The 13,422-nt window shown below is 37.6% G+C and overlaps 1 protein-coding gene across 1 annotated transcript in view; it reads left to right on the top strand.

Moving 5' to 3' along the window:
• Positions 1-6,029: 6,029 nt before the first annotated feature.
• Positions 6,030-13,422, top strand: part of LOC138049484 (uncharacterized) — a 17,421-nt gene continuing 10,028 nt past the window's right edge. Inside the window, exons 1-3 of the mRNA XM_068895772.1 lie at positions 6,030-6,196; positions 11,685-11,924; positions 12,480-12,626. Of these exons, the coding sequence (XP_068751873.1) occupies positions 6,142-6,196; positions 11,685-11,924; positions 12,480-12,626 (442 nt within the window). The 5' untranslated portion in view covers positions 6,030-6,141. The remainder of the gene's footprint in view (positions 6,197-11,684; positions 11,925-12,479; positions 12,627-13,422) is intronic.

Below are 13,422 nucleotides of genomic sequence, written 5' to 3'. Positions count from 1 at the left end.
GGGACAAAATCACCCCCCAAATTGGTGTTGCACAGTTATAAACATATCAGTTCACACGAGGGGACATGTCGCTGCAACATATCACTGAAACATGTACGTGCAACATTTTCATGTGTGTGCCAAGTTGTGATTTTGTCCCTGCTACATGTTCCCGCTACAGGTCGCCTCAGTATGCACTACACAAGTTTTTTGTCGCTCCAAGATGTCGCCGCAACATGTCACCGCAACATGACCCCTCTTGTCTGCCCACCTTTATTTTACCAAGGTTTGATAATATTGTTCGTGTAACAAATGATATTTTTTCTAAGAATTCCGACGTTTGCGAGTTGAAACCGGAGCCACATCAAAGCTCTGGGTTTTTGAATAACTGAGGAGAAAATTCAGCCTTTGCAATGATATCTGAAATTAGACGTTATTGTCTTGTTGCGTAAGGACGATAGACTGAACAGAGAACTTTTTCACATACTCCGTAGGAGCGTAAAGAAACCCCCATTTTCTTCCAAAGAGAGGTACACGAAACGTTCCCATCGATCCCTGGTTCGGGATTGTGCGGATATAATTACTTCATCATATCGAAGAGAAAACAGCGAAAACAACGAACGCTACCTGCGCAAGACTTGAATATTTAGATACATAACCTTGCTTTACTCTTTGAAATTAAGTACTGAAGAGTTTAATGAAAACTAAAAAGACAGGTATTCGAAGCCAAAAGGTGTACTTTGCCACTTGGTTACCATTGAATCGCACTTCCTTCACGTCCGATCAATTTCAGTTAATTAAAATAGAGAATTGGGTTTTTAAGGGATGGCCTTTTCATAAACCATTTGTTACCTCGGCAAAAGACTTAAAAAATGGCCTGTAATTTATGAGTTAGTTAGTGAGTGACAAGGACACGCGCATGAATTGGATTTGTATGACCGATCGACCTTCTTGTTACTGATTAAATTGAATGCCATAGAAGACTTCTGCAAGCTTATATAGCTGCCATACTGCATGAGGTATCAAATGAGAACGTACTGAAACCCATATTCTACCATGACCAACTTTGACTAAAAGAATTAAAATGCGATGGTGTGAAATTATCGCGACCAGCCGTTCTAGGAATCAAACGGGATAAAATTCCATTTTTTTACCGCGTCACAAATGATATACAGGCAAAGAAACCGTTATTAAATTCTTACCAATAAAGTCATTAGTTGTTCTTCAACTCTTCTACTCGTGAACATCTGGTGTACCCCAGGGGTCCATTTTCGGACCCTTGTTCTTTACTATATTTATAATGGTCTACCTGGAGTGAGTTTCAGCAAATAATAAGTTAGCTCTCTATGCTGATGACAGTAAGGTCTAAAAATTAATTAAAACAATCGATGACCAAGAAAGCTTTCAACATCATCTTATTCAAATTACTGAATGGTGTAAATTGAATAGGATGAGAATTAATGTCTATAAATGTAAGGTCTATGAGTATAACTAACAAAAATCCACTTACTTTTAATTATTGCATAGCAGACTTTCCGGCATTGAAGAGGTTACTTTATATAGGGACCTTGGGGCTATTCACAAATAGTACGCTTTCTTGGAATGATCACATTGATAAAATCATAGCTAAGGCAAATAGGACTTAAGGGCTTATTAAAAGATCTTTCCGTGATATTAATGATGACACCACACGAAAAACTTTGTATTGAAGTCTAGTAAGAACTAAAGTGGAGTATGCTTCTCAGCTCGGAAACCCTTAAACCAAATACAGTATAAATCGCATTGAACCTGCCCAAAGGAGAGCCACAAAATTTATTTTAAGCAGCAGTGAACTTGCTGACGTAAGAGAATAGAAGAATTTCAACGGACGTAGTAGTTTTATTCAAAGTTTTAAATGATCAGTGTACAATTAACTTCGATAGTAAGGTTGTTTTTTTCTAGAGACCGTGATAGAGGATATTCCTTGAGGAGTATGAACTCTCTTGATCTTTTGACTCAGCAAGTAAGCACTGATTTGTATGTATATAGTTACATAAACAGAGTAACCTGTGAATGGAACCAAATTCCAAACGAAATAAGATCTTTCTCAACAGTCATTTCTCTTAAATCTAGGGTAACTATTTACATTTTTTTTGCCGATAGACAATGTTCATGTAATTTAAATTTTGTCTTCTTAAGTTTTGACAGGGAGTCTCCCTAGTATGAGGGTGCTAATGGGGGTACTCAATTGTCAGTTAACTACTAATTTTTCGGCTAATTGTCGGTTAACTACTATTTTTTTGGCCAATTGTCAGTTAACTACTAACTTTAGTTATCTATTAACTTTTATTATCTCACTGCGATAATAATTGATTCATAACCCGAATTTTCTTTACTTCGAAACGTCAATCAGTTTTGGGGGTTGGACCTAAAATAAAGATATGTTACATGAATTCACAAAACCTCCACCAATAGTGCGCGTTATAAGCTACACACATTAAAGGTTTCGCCTTAAGTGCAATTGAAAACAAGATTCAATTTTTACGCCTTCCGCATTTAATATCAGTTAATATGTTACCTGGTCACGCAGCGGGACAGGTAAAACTCACGAAATAGCTTTGCTGTTAGGAAAAAGCTTTGTTGCTTTTATTAACAACAACAATCGTATTTAGTAGAATTAATAGAATATCACTTAACTGTTAACTTTTCATTTATCAGTTCACTACTAATTTTTTGGCCAAATATCAGTTAACTACTATTTTTTTGGCCAATTGTCAGTTAACTGTTAACCCCATTAGCACCCTCTAGTATGGTGTATTGTGCGCTTTCTTGAGGTTTCTCTCCTCTGCATTGATTTTATTTTCGTTGTATATTGCAGAGTAAATTTGAATAAATAAATAAATAAATCTTCTGCTAAGTAGAAATTAAAAAAACTTATTTCCGCCGATTTCAAATTACGCGTCGACCAAATAATGACACTTTTTTTATTTGAGCAAACACGCCTTCAAATATCAGATTGTCATATCGACAAAAAAGATGTCCTGTAAAGTTCAATGGGAATCTATTGCAAATTCGCAGAAATATATGGAACCTGGAAACGACCAATTTCTCCACCAAAATGCATGCCAGAAGGAGTACCATACATTTTTTTGAAAAATTGGAACTTTTGGAAATTGGAAATTGAAGCCGTATACAACTGATGCATATGTTTGCAAAAGATTTGTAACAAAACCATTGCTGGTACACTCAATGTAGTGTGACTCATTAATTTCTCAGCCTTTTTTCTGTTCTTCGGCTGAAAACATTTCATCTTGCAATTTTCGGTGAAATCCGAGCGAAGATATCAATAATAATTTTGGTTACATTTTTGTCAGTGGAGTTTTATCCAAATATTAAAACCTTATGGCGGACTTGCACAACAACTGAATGAAATCCGAAGCTTTACGAAACGTTCGGCGGAATGAGAATTTGAACTTCCTGATTTAATATGAAGAGAACTTCTGTAGACAGTCTCATCTCAGTCCAAGTCGTTAATGGCATGCCAAACAATTTAAGGATAGTTTATAATTTATTTCGAGGAAATGGTTGGTTAAAAAAAACCAAGTATAGATTGCATGATAAGATAAGATACGCAAGGCTTTCAGTCTTTATATCACCAGCTATAATATAATCATTCTTCGCAACAAGAAACTGAATCTCTCCAATGAAGATATGATCTGATAATGAACCCTTGTCCCAGTTGATATTACTTCCACAAGAAACTTATTTCTGATGCGTAACCACGGAGACCATATAAATAAAGTTGACGAAATGATTGAAAATATTCTAAATCATTCGTTGGAAAAAAAGGAGAACTTCCATACAGACAAAATGAAGGTTTTCAATCTGGCGCCAGCTACATTTTAGATGAATAATTTCTAGTGAAGTATACATTAGAAGCAGCACGCATTGGCAGGCCGGAAACTTTATTTCGACTCTTCACGCAGACAATTTTTACGTATTTTTAAAAATGTACTTCTGCAGTTATTTCAAATGACTGCTATTTGGAAACTAGTAATCCTGCGTCATCATCTTTTAGCCCAATATTTGCTTAATGGGAAAAAAAAAAAAGACATTTGATAGAACTATGAAAAGATTGGAAAATGATAAACTGCGAAATTTTAGTTTGCTTGGCAGTGTTGCAAGGGACTAGATTTGAATATCTACTTCGAATAAAGAGAAAGCAACTCGCACTTGTCATCGTAATTTCGTTTTAAGGTGGCTCAAGTCAGTTTCAAAGCTTTCAAGTAACGTTCTTATTAGAAGGATTGGCACAACAACGCTGTATTACGTATTAGCAATGTTATGTTACCATAAGAAACACCAATTATTGCTGAACAAGATGCGGTCATTATTGTAACGTAATAACCGTAGTCACCGTGGCAACGGGAAAGCCCTGTAATAACAACCTTTCTTTTTAGTTCTCCGGCACATATCTCAAAAACAAATCCGGTGACACCCATTTTTTATTGCTGGAAAGTGATCACAAGGCCAAGATGAAACTTTCTGCAAAGTTTAAAAAAATTCTGTACAGCGGATTCAGAGCCACCTTAAATCTTTCCTTTTTGTTAAGATGACTCTGATTCTGCCGTACAGAATTATTGTTTAAACTTTGCAGAAAGTTTCACCTTGGCCTTCTACTCACTTTCCACAAATAAAAAATGGGGGCCCCTGAGAGAGAGATATATATATATATATATATAAAAGGCAATTTATTTAACTTCGGTAGCTCCTTCAGTTATGAAACTGGCATTAATAGAAGCCGACGGTGCGCCTTTTACCCCCTCCCTCTGTCAGTGCTCCGTTTCACTGCATTTAAAGCTATAGCTACACGGGTCAGAGGAAAGTGGAAATAGACGTTGAAGTCACCGAGGATCGAACTGGGAACCCCTTGCTCCGAAAGCCGCGCACTAGCCAACTGAGCTACGCCTGCAAATGTTGGTTTTTGAGGAGAGGGGAAAACCCTTATCAATCATGACCGTTGTCAATCATGATATTCTTAACGAATATATATGATATTCTTAACGAAGATATGAGCAACTGAAGCCAAAACATAGGGTTTTTTTATTTTATCGAGACGTGTCCCATGAAGTTCAAGAACCTGAACTTCAGGGGACACGTCCCTGCTACATGTCGCCTCAGTGTGCACTACACAAGTTTTTTGTCGCTGTAACTTCTCGTGAAACGAACATATAAATGAAGTAATAAAGAAAGCATCAAAAAAGTTATATTTTTTGGTTCTATTAAACGGGGCCAAAGTACCCTGTGAAGATCTGAGGCTTTTCTACACTAACCTGTGTTTTACTATTCGCTACCAAACACATGAACTGCAGAAACGTATACAGAAGAGGGCGTTAGCAATTATGGGTCTCAGTCTTAAACAGAACTAAACACTTACTCGCATGGATTTAGTCTCCTTAAATGAACATCATAGTAACTTATGCCAATGCCCTTTTCAATCGTTATTTACTCCCACCATTACATAAAGCCACCAGGTACACTTTAAGACACGCAAGAACTTTTGATGTCCCTAAAGTGAAAACTAATCAAACTGAGAACACTTTTATCAGTATGGTCTAGTCTTAACTTTGATACAATTTAGCCAATTTTGTATCTCGCCGTCTTGCTTGTACATAACTTTAGTTTCTTACATTTTATCAAATTTCACAATACCTACTTAAACTTTGTATATATATTTATATATTTTCGATTTATCTATTTCTATTGTATTTAATACGCAATTCAGCCTTCTGGCTCCTATGTATTATTAATAAGCATCTATCTATCTCTTTCTATCTACCTTAATGCAAATGCAATACACAAGGAATCTTAATACCGGGAGATTTGAATTGGGCACAACATTTGGTCTATAATTGTTTATTTTCCCCCAAAACTTGGTTTAAAAATAGACACTTTTCTGACGCTAATGGGGACAGACCTGATACCAGATTCTTCTTCAAGGGCAGTAATGGACTCTCAATTTGCATCACAATGTGGCATTCACATTTAAGTGATACGGAAATGCCTGCACGATCCATATTCGCTTGCACCGGCTAGCGTTGCACTTGCGCTTGAAAGTCTTCGATTGCTGCAATTTTCAGCCTTTTTCAAGAAACCCTCGTTGCGCCCTTTGGCAGCGTTAACATGGCGGCCCGCTATATTGGCCTATTTCTCCTTTGCTCCCAGTTATATTACCAAGGTATGATAATATTGCTCGTGTAAGAAATGATCTTTTTTCTAAGAATTCTGGCGGTTGTGAGTTGAAACCGGAGCCACATCAAAGCTCAGGGTTTTTGAATAACTGAGGAGAAAATTCAGCCTTTGCAATGATATCTGAAATTAGACGTTATTGTCTTGTTGCGTAAGGACGATAGACTGAACAAAGAACATGTTCACGTACTCCGTAGGAGCGTAAAGAAACCCCCGTTTTCTTCCAAAGAGAGGTACACGAAAAGTTCCCATCGATCCTTGGTTCGGGATTGTGCGGATATAATTACTTCATCATATCGAAGAGAAAACAGCGAAAACAACGAACGCTACCTGCGCAAGACTTGAATATTTAGATACATAACCTTGCTTTACTCTTTGAAACTAAGTACTGAAGAGTTTAATGAAAACTAACAAGACAGGTATTTGAAGCCAAAACTGAGCTGCACTTTGCTACTTGGTTACCGTTGAATCGCACTTCCTTCTCGTCCGATCAATTTCAGTTAATTGAAGAACAGAATTGGGTTTAACTTGTTTAGCACAAAAATTAAGGGATGATCTTTTCATAAACCGTTTGTTCCCTCCGCAAAAGACTGAACAAATGGCCTGTAATTTATGAGTTAGTGAGTGAGTCACAAAAACATGCGCTCGACCTTCTTGTTACTGATTAAATTGAATGCTATAGAAGACTTCTGCAAGCTTTAATAGCTATTTCATTAGGTTTAAACGACACTTAGTTGTCCTGTCATAGGAATGAGGTAGCTATCAAATGGAAACGTACTGAAACCCATATTCTACCATTAAATGAGACGGTCTGAACTTGAATTATCACAAGAATAGAACTTTGCGATCAGCCGCCATATGAATCAAAGGATATATTAATTCCATATTTTTTACCGCGTCACAAATGATATATAGACAAAGAAACCGTTATTAAATTTTTATCAATAAAGCCATTAGTTGGTCTTCAACTCTTCTTCCGTCACGAACATCTGGTGTACCCCAGGGGTCCATTTTGGGACCCTTGTTCTTCACTATGAGGATTAGCTCTCTATGCTGATGACAGTAAGGTCTATAAATTAATTAAAACAAAATAGATGATCAAGAAAACTCTCAACATGATCTTATTCAAATCACTGAATGGTGTAAATTGAATAGGATGAGAATTAATGTCTATAAATATAAGACTATCAGTATAACTAAGAGGAAGAACCCGGCTTATAATTAATTATTGGAACTTTCATTGAAAAGGTTACTTTACATAGGGACTCGGGCTATTTAGAATGATCTCATTGATATAATCACAGATAAGGCAAATAGGACCGTAAGGACTGATTAAAAGATCTTTCCGTGATATTAATTACTCGGACACCACACGAAAAACTTTGTATTGAAGTCTAGTAAAGTGGAGTATGCTTCTAAGCTCCGAAACGCTTAAACCAAATGCAGTATAAATCGAATTGAAGCCGTCCATAGGAGAGCCACAAAGTTTATTTTAAGCAGCAATGATGAATATACTGTTAGGATGAGGAAACTGAACTTGTTGCTGACGTTAGAGAACAGAAGGGCGGACTTGCCCAACAACTGAACGAAATCCGAAGCCTTACGTGGAAAGTCACTAAGTAACGTTCGGCGGAATGAGTTATCGAACTTCCTGATTTAATAGGAAGGGAACTTCCGTAGACAGTCTCATCTCAGTCCAAGTCGTTAATGGCATGTCAAACAATTTAACAAGAAACTGAATCTCTCCAATGAAGATATGACTGATAATAGACGAGGTCCCGCTCTTGAGTGCATCTTGGGTAATCAGGGCAACATGGCGGGAAATTCAAAGGTCTGTATGCAAATTCAAAGCAAAATAAACTGGCAATGACTCTACTTTTCAAGACTTTTGCCTCCATAAACCAAATAAATAAGTTAAAGTTCAAAACTGAGATGAACTGAACCTGGTATCTATTCTTTGGAATTCCTAAATATTGCTTTTTTTGTTTCCATACATTCTCTGTACTTTTTGTGCCTTTGGAATTACAGGAAATGTATGGCAGAAACTTTGTTTAATAAAACAATTTCTGCAATAGCCATTCTCTCCAACTTTATTCGGCTGCAACTTTGAGCGCATATCTTCTGTTTTGGAAAATAAACAACCCAAAACTGCATATCATGAATACTTTTCATCGTTTTGAACTTCCACACAAACCTTTGAATTTCTCTCCATCTTGCGCTGATTACTCATGATACTCTCAAGAGCGTGAACTCATCTATGACCCTTGTCTCAGTTGATATTACTTCCACACGAAACTGATTTCTGTTGTGTAACCACGGAGACCATAAACATTATTAGTTCACGAAGTGATTAAAAATATTGGAAATGATGTATTGGTTGAAAAAAAAGGCCTGAGAATTCCAAACAGACAAAATTAAGGTTTTCAATCGCCAGCTACGTTTTATATGAATAATTTCTAGCAAAGTATACATTAGAAACAGCACATAGTGATAGGACGGAAACACATTCGACTCTTCGCGCAGACATTTTTAAGTGCGGTCGAACCTGTATATAACGGCCACCCTCGCGACTTGAGGAACAGGCGGCTTAATACAGGTGGCCGCTTAATATAGGATCACTATAAAATACTCACTGGGTGTGGTCTAATGTCGATTTTAATGGCGTATCATACAAAAACACTTCATGCAAGGAAACAATAGGACAACCAACACTTTTTCAAGCAATCAATATTTGAAACAAACTTGCCGACTTACAGTTTATGTAAGGATTGTGTAAATTTCCTCTACTCTCCTCTTCTACGGTATACAGCACTGAATTTCTATAACTTATGGTTTACAACAAATGATCTCATTCCGTCATTTCATAGTTGTTGCCGCTTCATAATTGTCCTCTATCGTTTAAAAAAACATGTGCAGTTAATGTTCTTCAATGCTGTAATGTGTTCTCGCCAACTACCTGTACGTACAAACCCATCGACAATATTTACATTTGTCTTTCTCGGTAAATTTTAAGTACAGGCGCTATTTTGAATGGTGTTGAATCCTCAAACCACTCGTTTACATGCAATGTAACGAACCTCGGTGAAGTCGCGAAGTTCGATCTGGTAGAAGTTGAGAAGTCCATTTCAAAGTTAGTAATTTGGTTGTCTAATTCGCTGCGTATTTGGCTACTTCGTAGCGTAGTATCCAATTTCACAACGAACTTTGCAACGTGGCGCGGTAAAGTAATGCGAAATCGACTGTAACGATACTAAAAGGCCGATTTTCAGCTTACAGTAGCTTTTTACATGTTATTTCTTCATAGTGATGACAGATCGCATTTTAAAAAGGATAAAATACCGCATAAAATGACAGTGGCTTAGTTTCCGCTTAACACAGGTAAAAATAACAAAGAAAGACAACCATTGGACTGCTACAGGGTGGCCGCGGCCGCCTAAAACAGGCAACAAATAAACGTTCAACAGAGCCGTCTCGTGTGCGCTAGTCCGTGAGCCTCCAGCTGTATTATACTTCTACGCTTCGGTTGGTAATTTTAATTTCGATATAGTGTACTATTTGTTCTTGTTTTTCTTGTTATGTATTAAAATTTAACAAAAAATTAAACAAAAAACGAATACTCCGTTTGTACATGCAAAAAATCGGGAGTTTGAATACAGGGGCGTTATATACAAATAAGCATTTTTCCAGAGACGCAAAAACTTGCGCCAGCCTCTCAGCCGCGTATCACGTGTCACGAATCACGTACCCGAGTTTTGCGCCACCCAAGGCTCGCTTTTGATTGGCTATCTGTGAGATTCTTTAATCATTGACCAATCAAAATGCTTGATTGTCATATGTTTGTCACCGAAGTTATGCTTTTCTGTACTGTGTCACCTAAAAACTGTATTTCGCTTAACAAATCACATTGGAGAAATTTGCCATGTATATCAAGTTATTAACGACAAAATACCGAATTACGGTTTGAAAAAAAGAAACAAGGACGATCCTTTCTTTGCACATTCCCTAACTTTTTTTGAAAAATATTATTTAATTCGAAGCTATGAGATTTTAAGTTCCTTTTTTTCATTTAAAACGAAATTGCAGTAACAAACTCGAATTCAAATCTAGTCTCCCGCAACACTGCCAAGTCAATTTCGCAGTTTATCATTTTCCAATCTTTTCATATCAAATGTCAATTGTTTCTTCCATTAAGTAAACATTTGACTTAAACAAGATGACCGTAAAGCAGGATTAATCATTGCCAAATAGCAGTTACTTGAAATAACTGCGCAAATAATTTTTATTCCAAATTGGATTCGAAATCACATGATTGCCTACACTAATCCGATAGGTCCTTGAGGGTATTAAGGGGGATATTTTTGTCTAAAAGGAGTATTAACATCCATGGAAATTAATGTCTGGGCGACTTAGCACCCCAATTTTTAAACTAATTATTAAAACTCGTAATTTTAAGAAATGATTGAAGCATTACGCTCTTTTGCAAGCTCTTTTCACGTAACAGACCTCAAGCTGTCTCTGTCTACTTCGCTTCAGTTTAGTTCTGTTTAAACCCACAACTGAAAGAAAAATACAAGATTAATACCCACGTTTCGCAAGATTAAGATAAAGTACCTTACTTTTTTTTGTCCTTTATATATGTCACTTTTTACGAAATATGTCCAGAAATGGCCCTAATTAGATGCCCGCGGATTTCAATAAGCGTCACGAAGTGTCCCCTTGTTCTTCATTCCTCACGTCTCGGAATAAAGACAATTAACGTCACAAAGTATCCCCGAATACTGCTCCTGAAGTAAGGATAAACTGCTACATTTTACCCTGACCTAAAAATAATGCTGACCTTTACCCTTAACTTATTGTTGGAAATAGGCAGCAAAGGCTTAGACATACAAAGGGACACTTCGTGTTGGATGTCAAAATTGGGCATGCATCTGATCAGGTTTAGATTGTGGATCTACTAGGCACGATGGTTCATGGTTCATATTCAGAGGGAATGACGTAATTAGCCCCAGGACCCGACGCCGTTTCCGGTACAATAATTCTCCGCGCTTTTTCCGAAAACATTTTATTGTTTTAGAACCTATGTCCAAAAAAAAGTCACTTTATTAGTGCTTTTAAAGATGAGAAAACTGCCCGCACATTTATCCACGACTGAGCCGTGCACTCGGAGCTCTTTGCGGTTGAGTGAAGTGACATGCAAACCAAAGGTCATTATTTTGACCAATCACAACAAACGAAGACAATGAAACGAGCCAATCACAACGCAAAGGTGTAATATGTGCAGACGGCACTAGGCGCGGGAAATCGCATGCGAGCCAATCATAATTACTTTTGCTGTTGATTGGCTAAGAACAGAGCGCGAGATCTCATCCAAGCCAATCGTTTCGCGTTGAGCTGCAAAACTAAAAGAATCCCATATTAATTTTGCTCAATCGAAAAACGCCCTAAGAAGACTCATAAAATTTCCCATTGACTCCCAGCTGAATCCTGGCAGTGCAGCAACTGTGACGTCCCATACAAAGCCAAAGGCTGCTATGAGGATCATCCTGCCCGTGTGCTGAAGACGCAAATAATCAACGAAAGGGACCCCCAGAGCAACGTTTTCAACGGACATAGAATTAATTGGTTTGATTGGAACAATTACATGGCGGCGTTTGCATGTAGGTGTGCCAAAGCTGTCAAGGAAAAAGGATGGAAAATATTCGGCCTTCAGTTCTACGGTATGTACTGTGTTGGATATGTAGTCGAATCTTTCCTACCAACTCTCATATGCATGTAAGCGGACATTTTTCAAAACTATAGAAAGTTTCCTATTCACTAGTGTCGCTGAACATAAATCTCATAGGCGACCACCTCCCACAAACGACCTGGCCTCAGTTGTTCGTGAATTGGACAGCGCTATCGCCTCGATAACTGATAGTGAGGTGGATACCTCAATTAGTTTCGAGAAATCGATTTGTTTAGTAGATTATACTGGCCACTGTTCAAACAACCGAAGCCAATTTTCCTTTCGAGTTACCATGCTAACGAAAGAAACTTGTACGCGACCGAAATGCGCTTTTAAAGGTCGTAATGTTGTTCTCCAGTAAAACTTTATCCAAAATGATGGAGGACGAAGTGCGACGTTGAAATGTCAGCTCGACTCGAGAACTTCGTCCTCCATCATTTTGGATAAAGAGAGTTCTCAGTTGCATGCACAGCAGACGATTAAGTCAAAATCTCACATTATCCTAAATTTCATCCGATCATTGCTAATTATCATGAAACTATTTCAGGGGAATGTTGGAGCGATGCACCAGGTTCATATGACGTAAACACTTTCACACCATCAACTTCCTGCATCTCGAATGATTATCAGCCGTGTGGTAATAATGATAGACAATGCGTTGGAAAACAGTGGACAAACTTTGTGTTTGAATTAGGTGAGAAATGTTCTAATCCTTAGGTACTGTGGGGAGTGAGTGGTAGTACTGTGGTGGCTTAGTGCCTCCCACCTCTGCGACCCAGGTTGAACCCTGACCACGGCCACGAAGTTGTATGTGGACTGAGTTTCAGTCAATCTCAATCTGACTCCTAGGGTTTTTCTCAGGGTAGTCCAGTTTTCCTTCCTCTTCAAAATCGGCACTTGGTCAATTACATCCGGCTGCGAGCGGATACCCTCGATAGGGATAGCCTCTGGTATTCTTCTCTATCATTTACGTATGGTGGTTGAAACGAGTTTCAACAATTTGATGGGGATGTTTCAATCAAAGGATTAACTCTATAACACTGTTTCATGTAACGGAGATGTTACGGTACCAAATAAAACAACAATAATTACTTGGCAAGATGCATCCATTGGTGTGTGGTAATATGATACCACGTCAACTTAACGAGCCATCTAAAAACACCTATATTTTGTCTTTAAACACTTACTCAAAAACGAATTCGGTGACCCCCAACTGATTAGGAAGCTAATAAGAGCCACCAATTTTCAGATTGTTAAGGTGGCTATGAATCAGCTCCAGCTCCCGCTTATCATCTTCCAGCAATAAAAAAATCAGATAAAAGCGATCAAAGACAAAATATATGGTGTTTGTACATGGCTGTTTTGTTGCCATGGTGACTTATTATGTCTTGTTAAGAAATTATTTATAGTGTTTCGGCAGAACTCTACATTAAGAAAGTCAATCTTGAAAAACAAAAATGAGCAAAAGAAACGTTAACCAAAAAGTTGAA

The sequence above is a fragment of the Montipora capricornis genome, chromosome 5 (genome assembly GCF_036669925.1).
Source record: "Montipora capricornis isolate CH-2021 chromosome 5, ASM3666992v2, whole genome shotgun sequence".
NCBI classification, from domain to species: domain Eukaryota; kingdom Metazoa; phylum Cnidaria; class Anthozoa; order Scleractinia; family Acroporidae; genus Montipora; species Montipora capricornis.
This window is presented reverse-complemented; position numbering and strand designations above follow the sequence as displayed.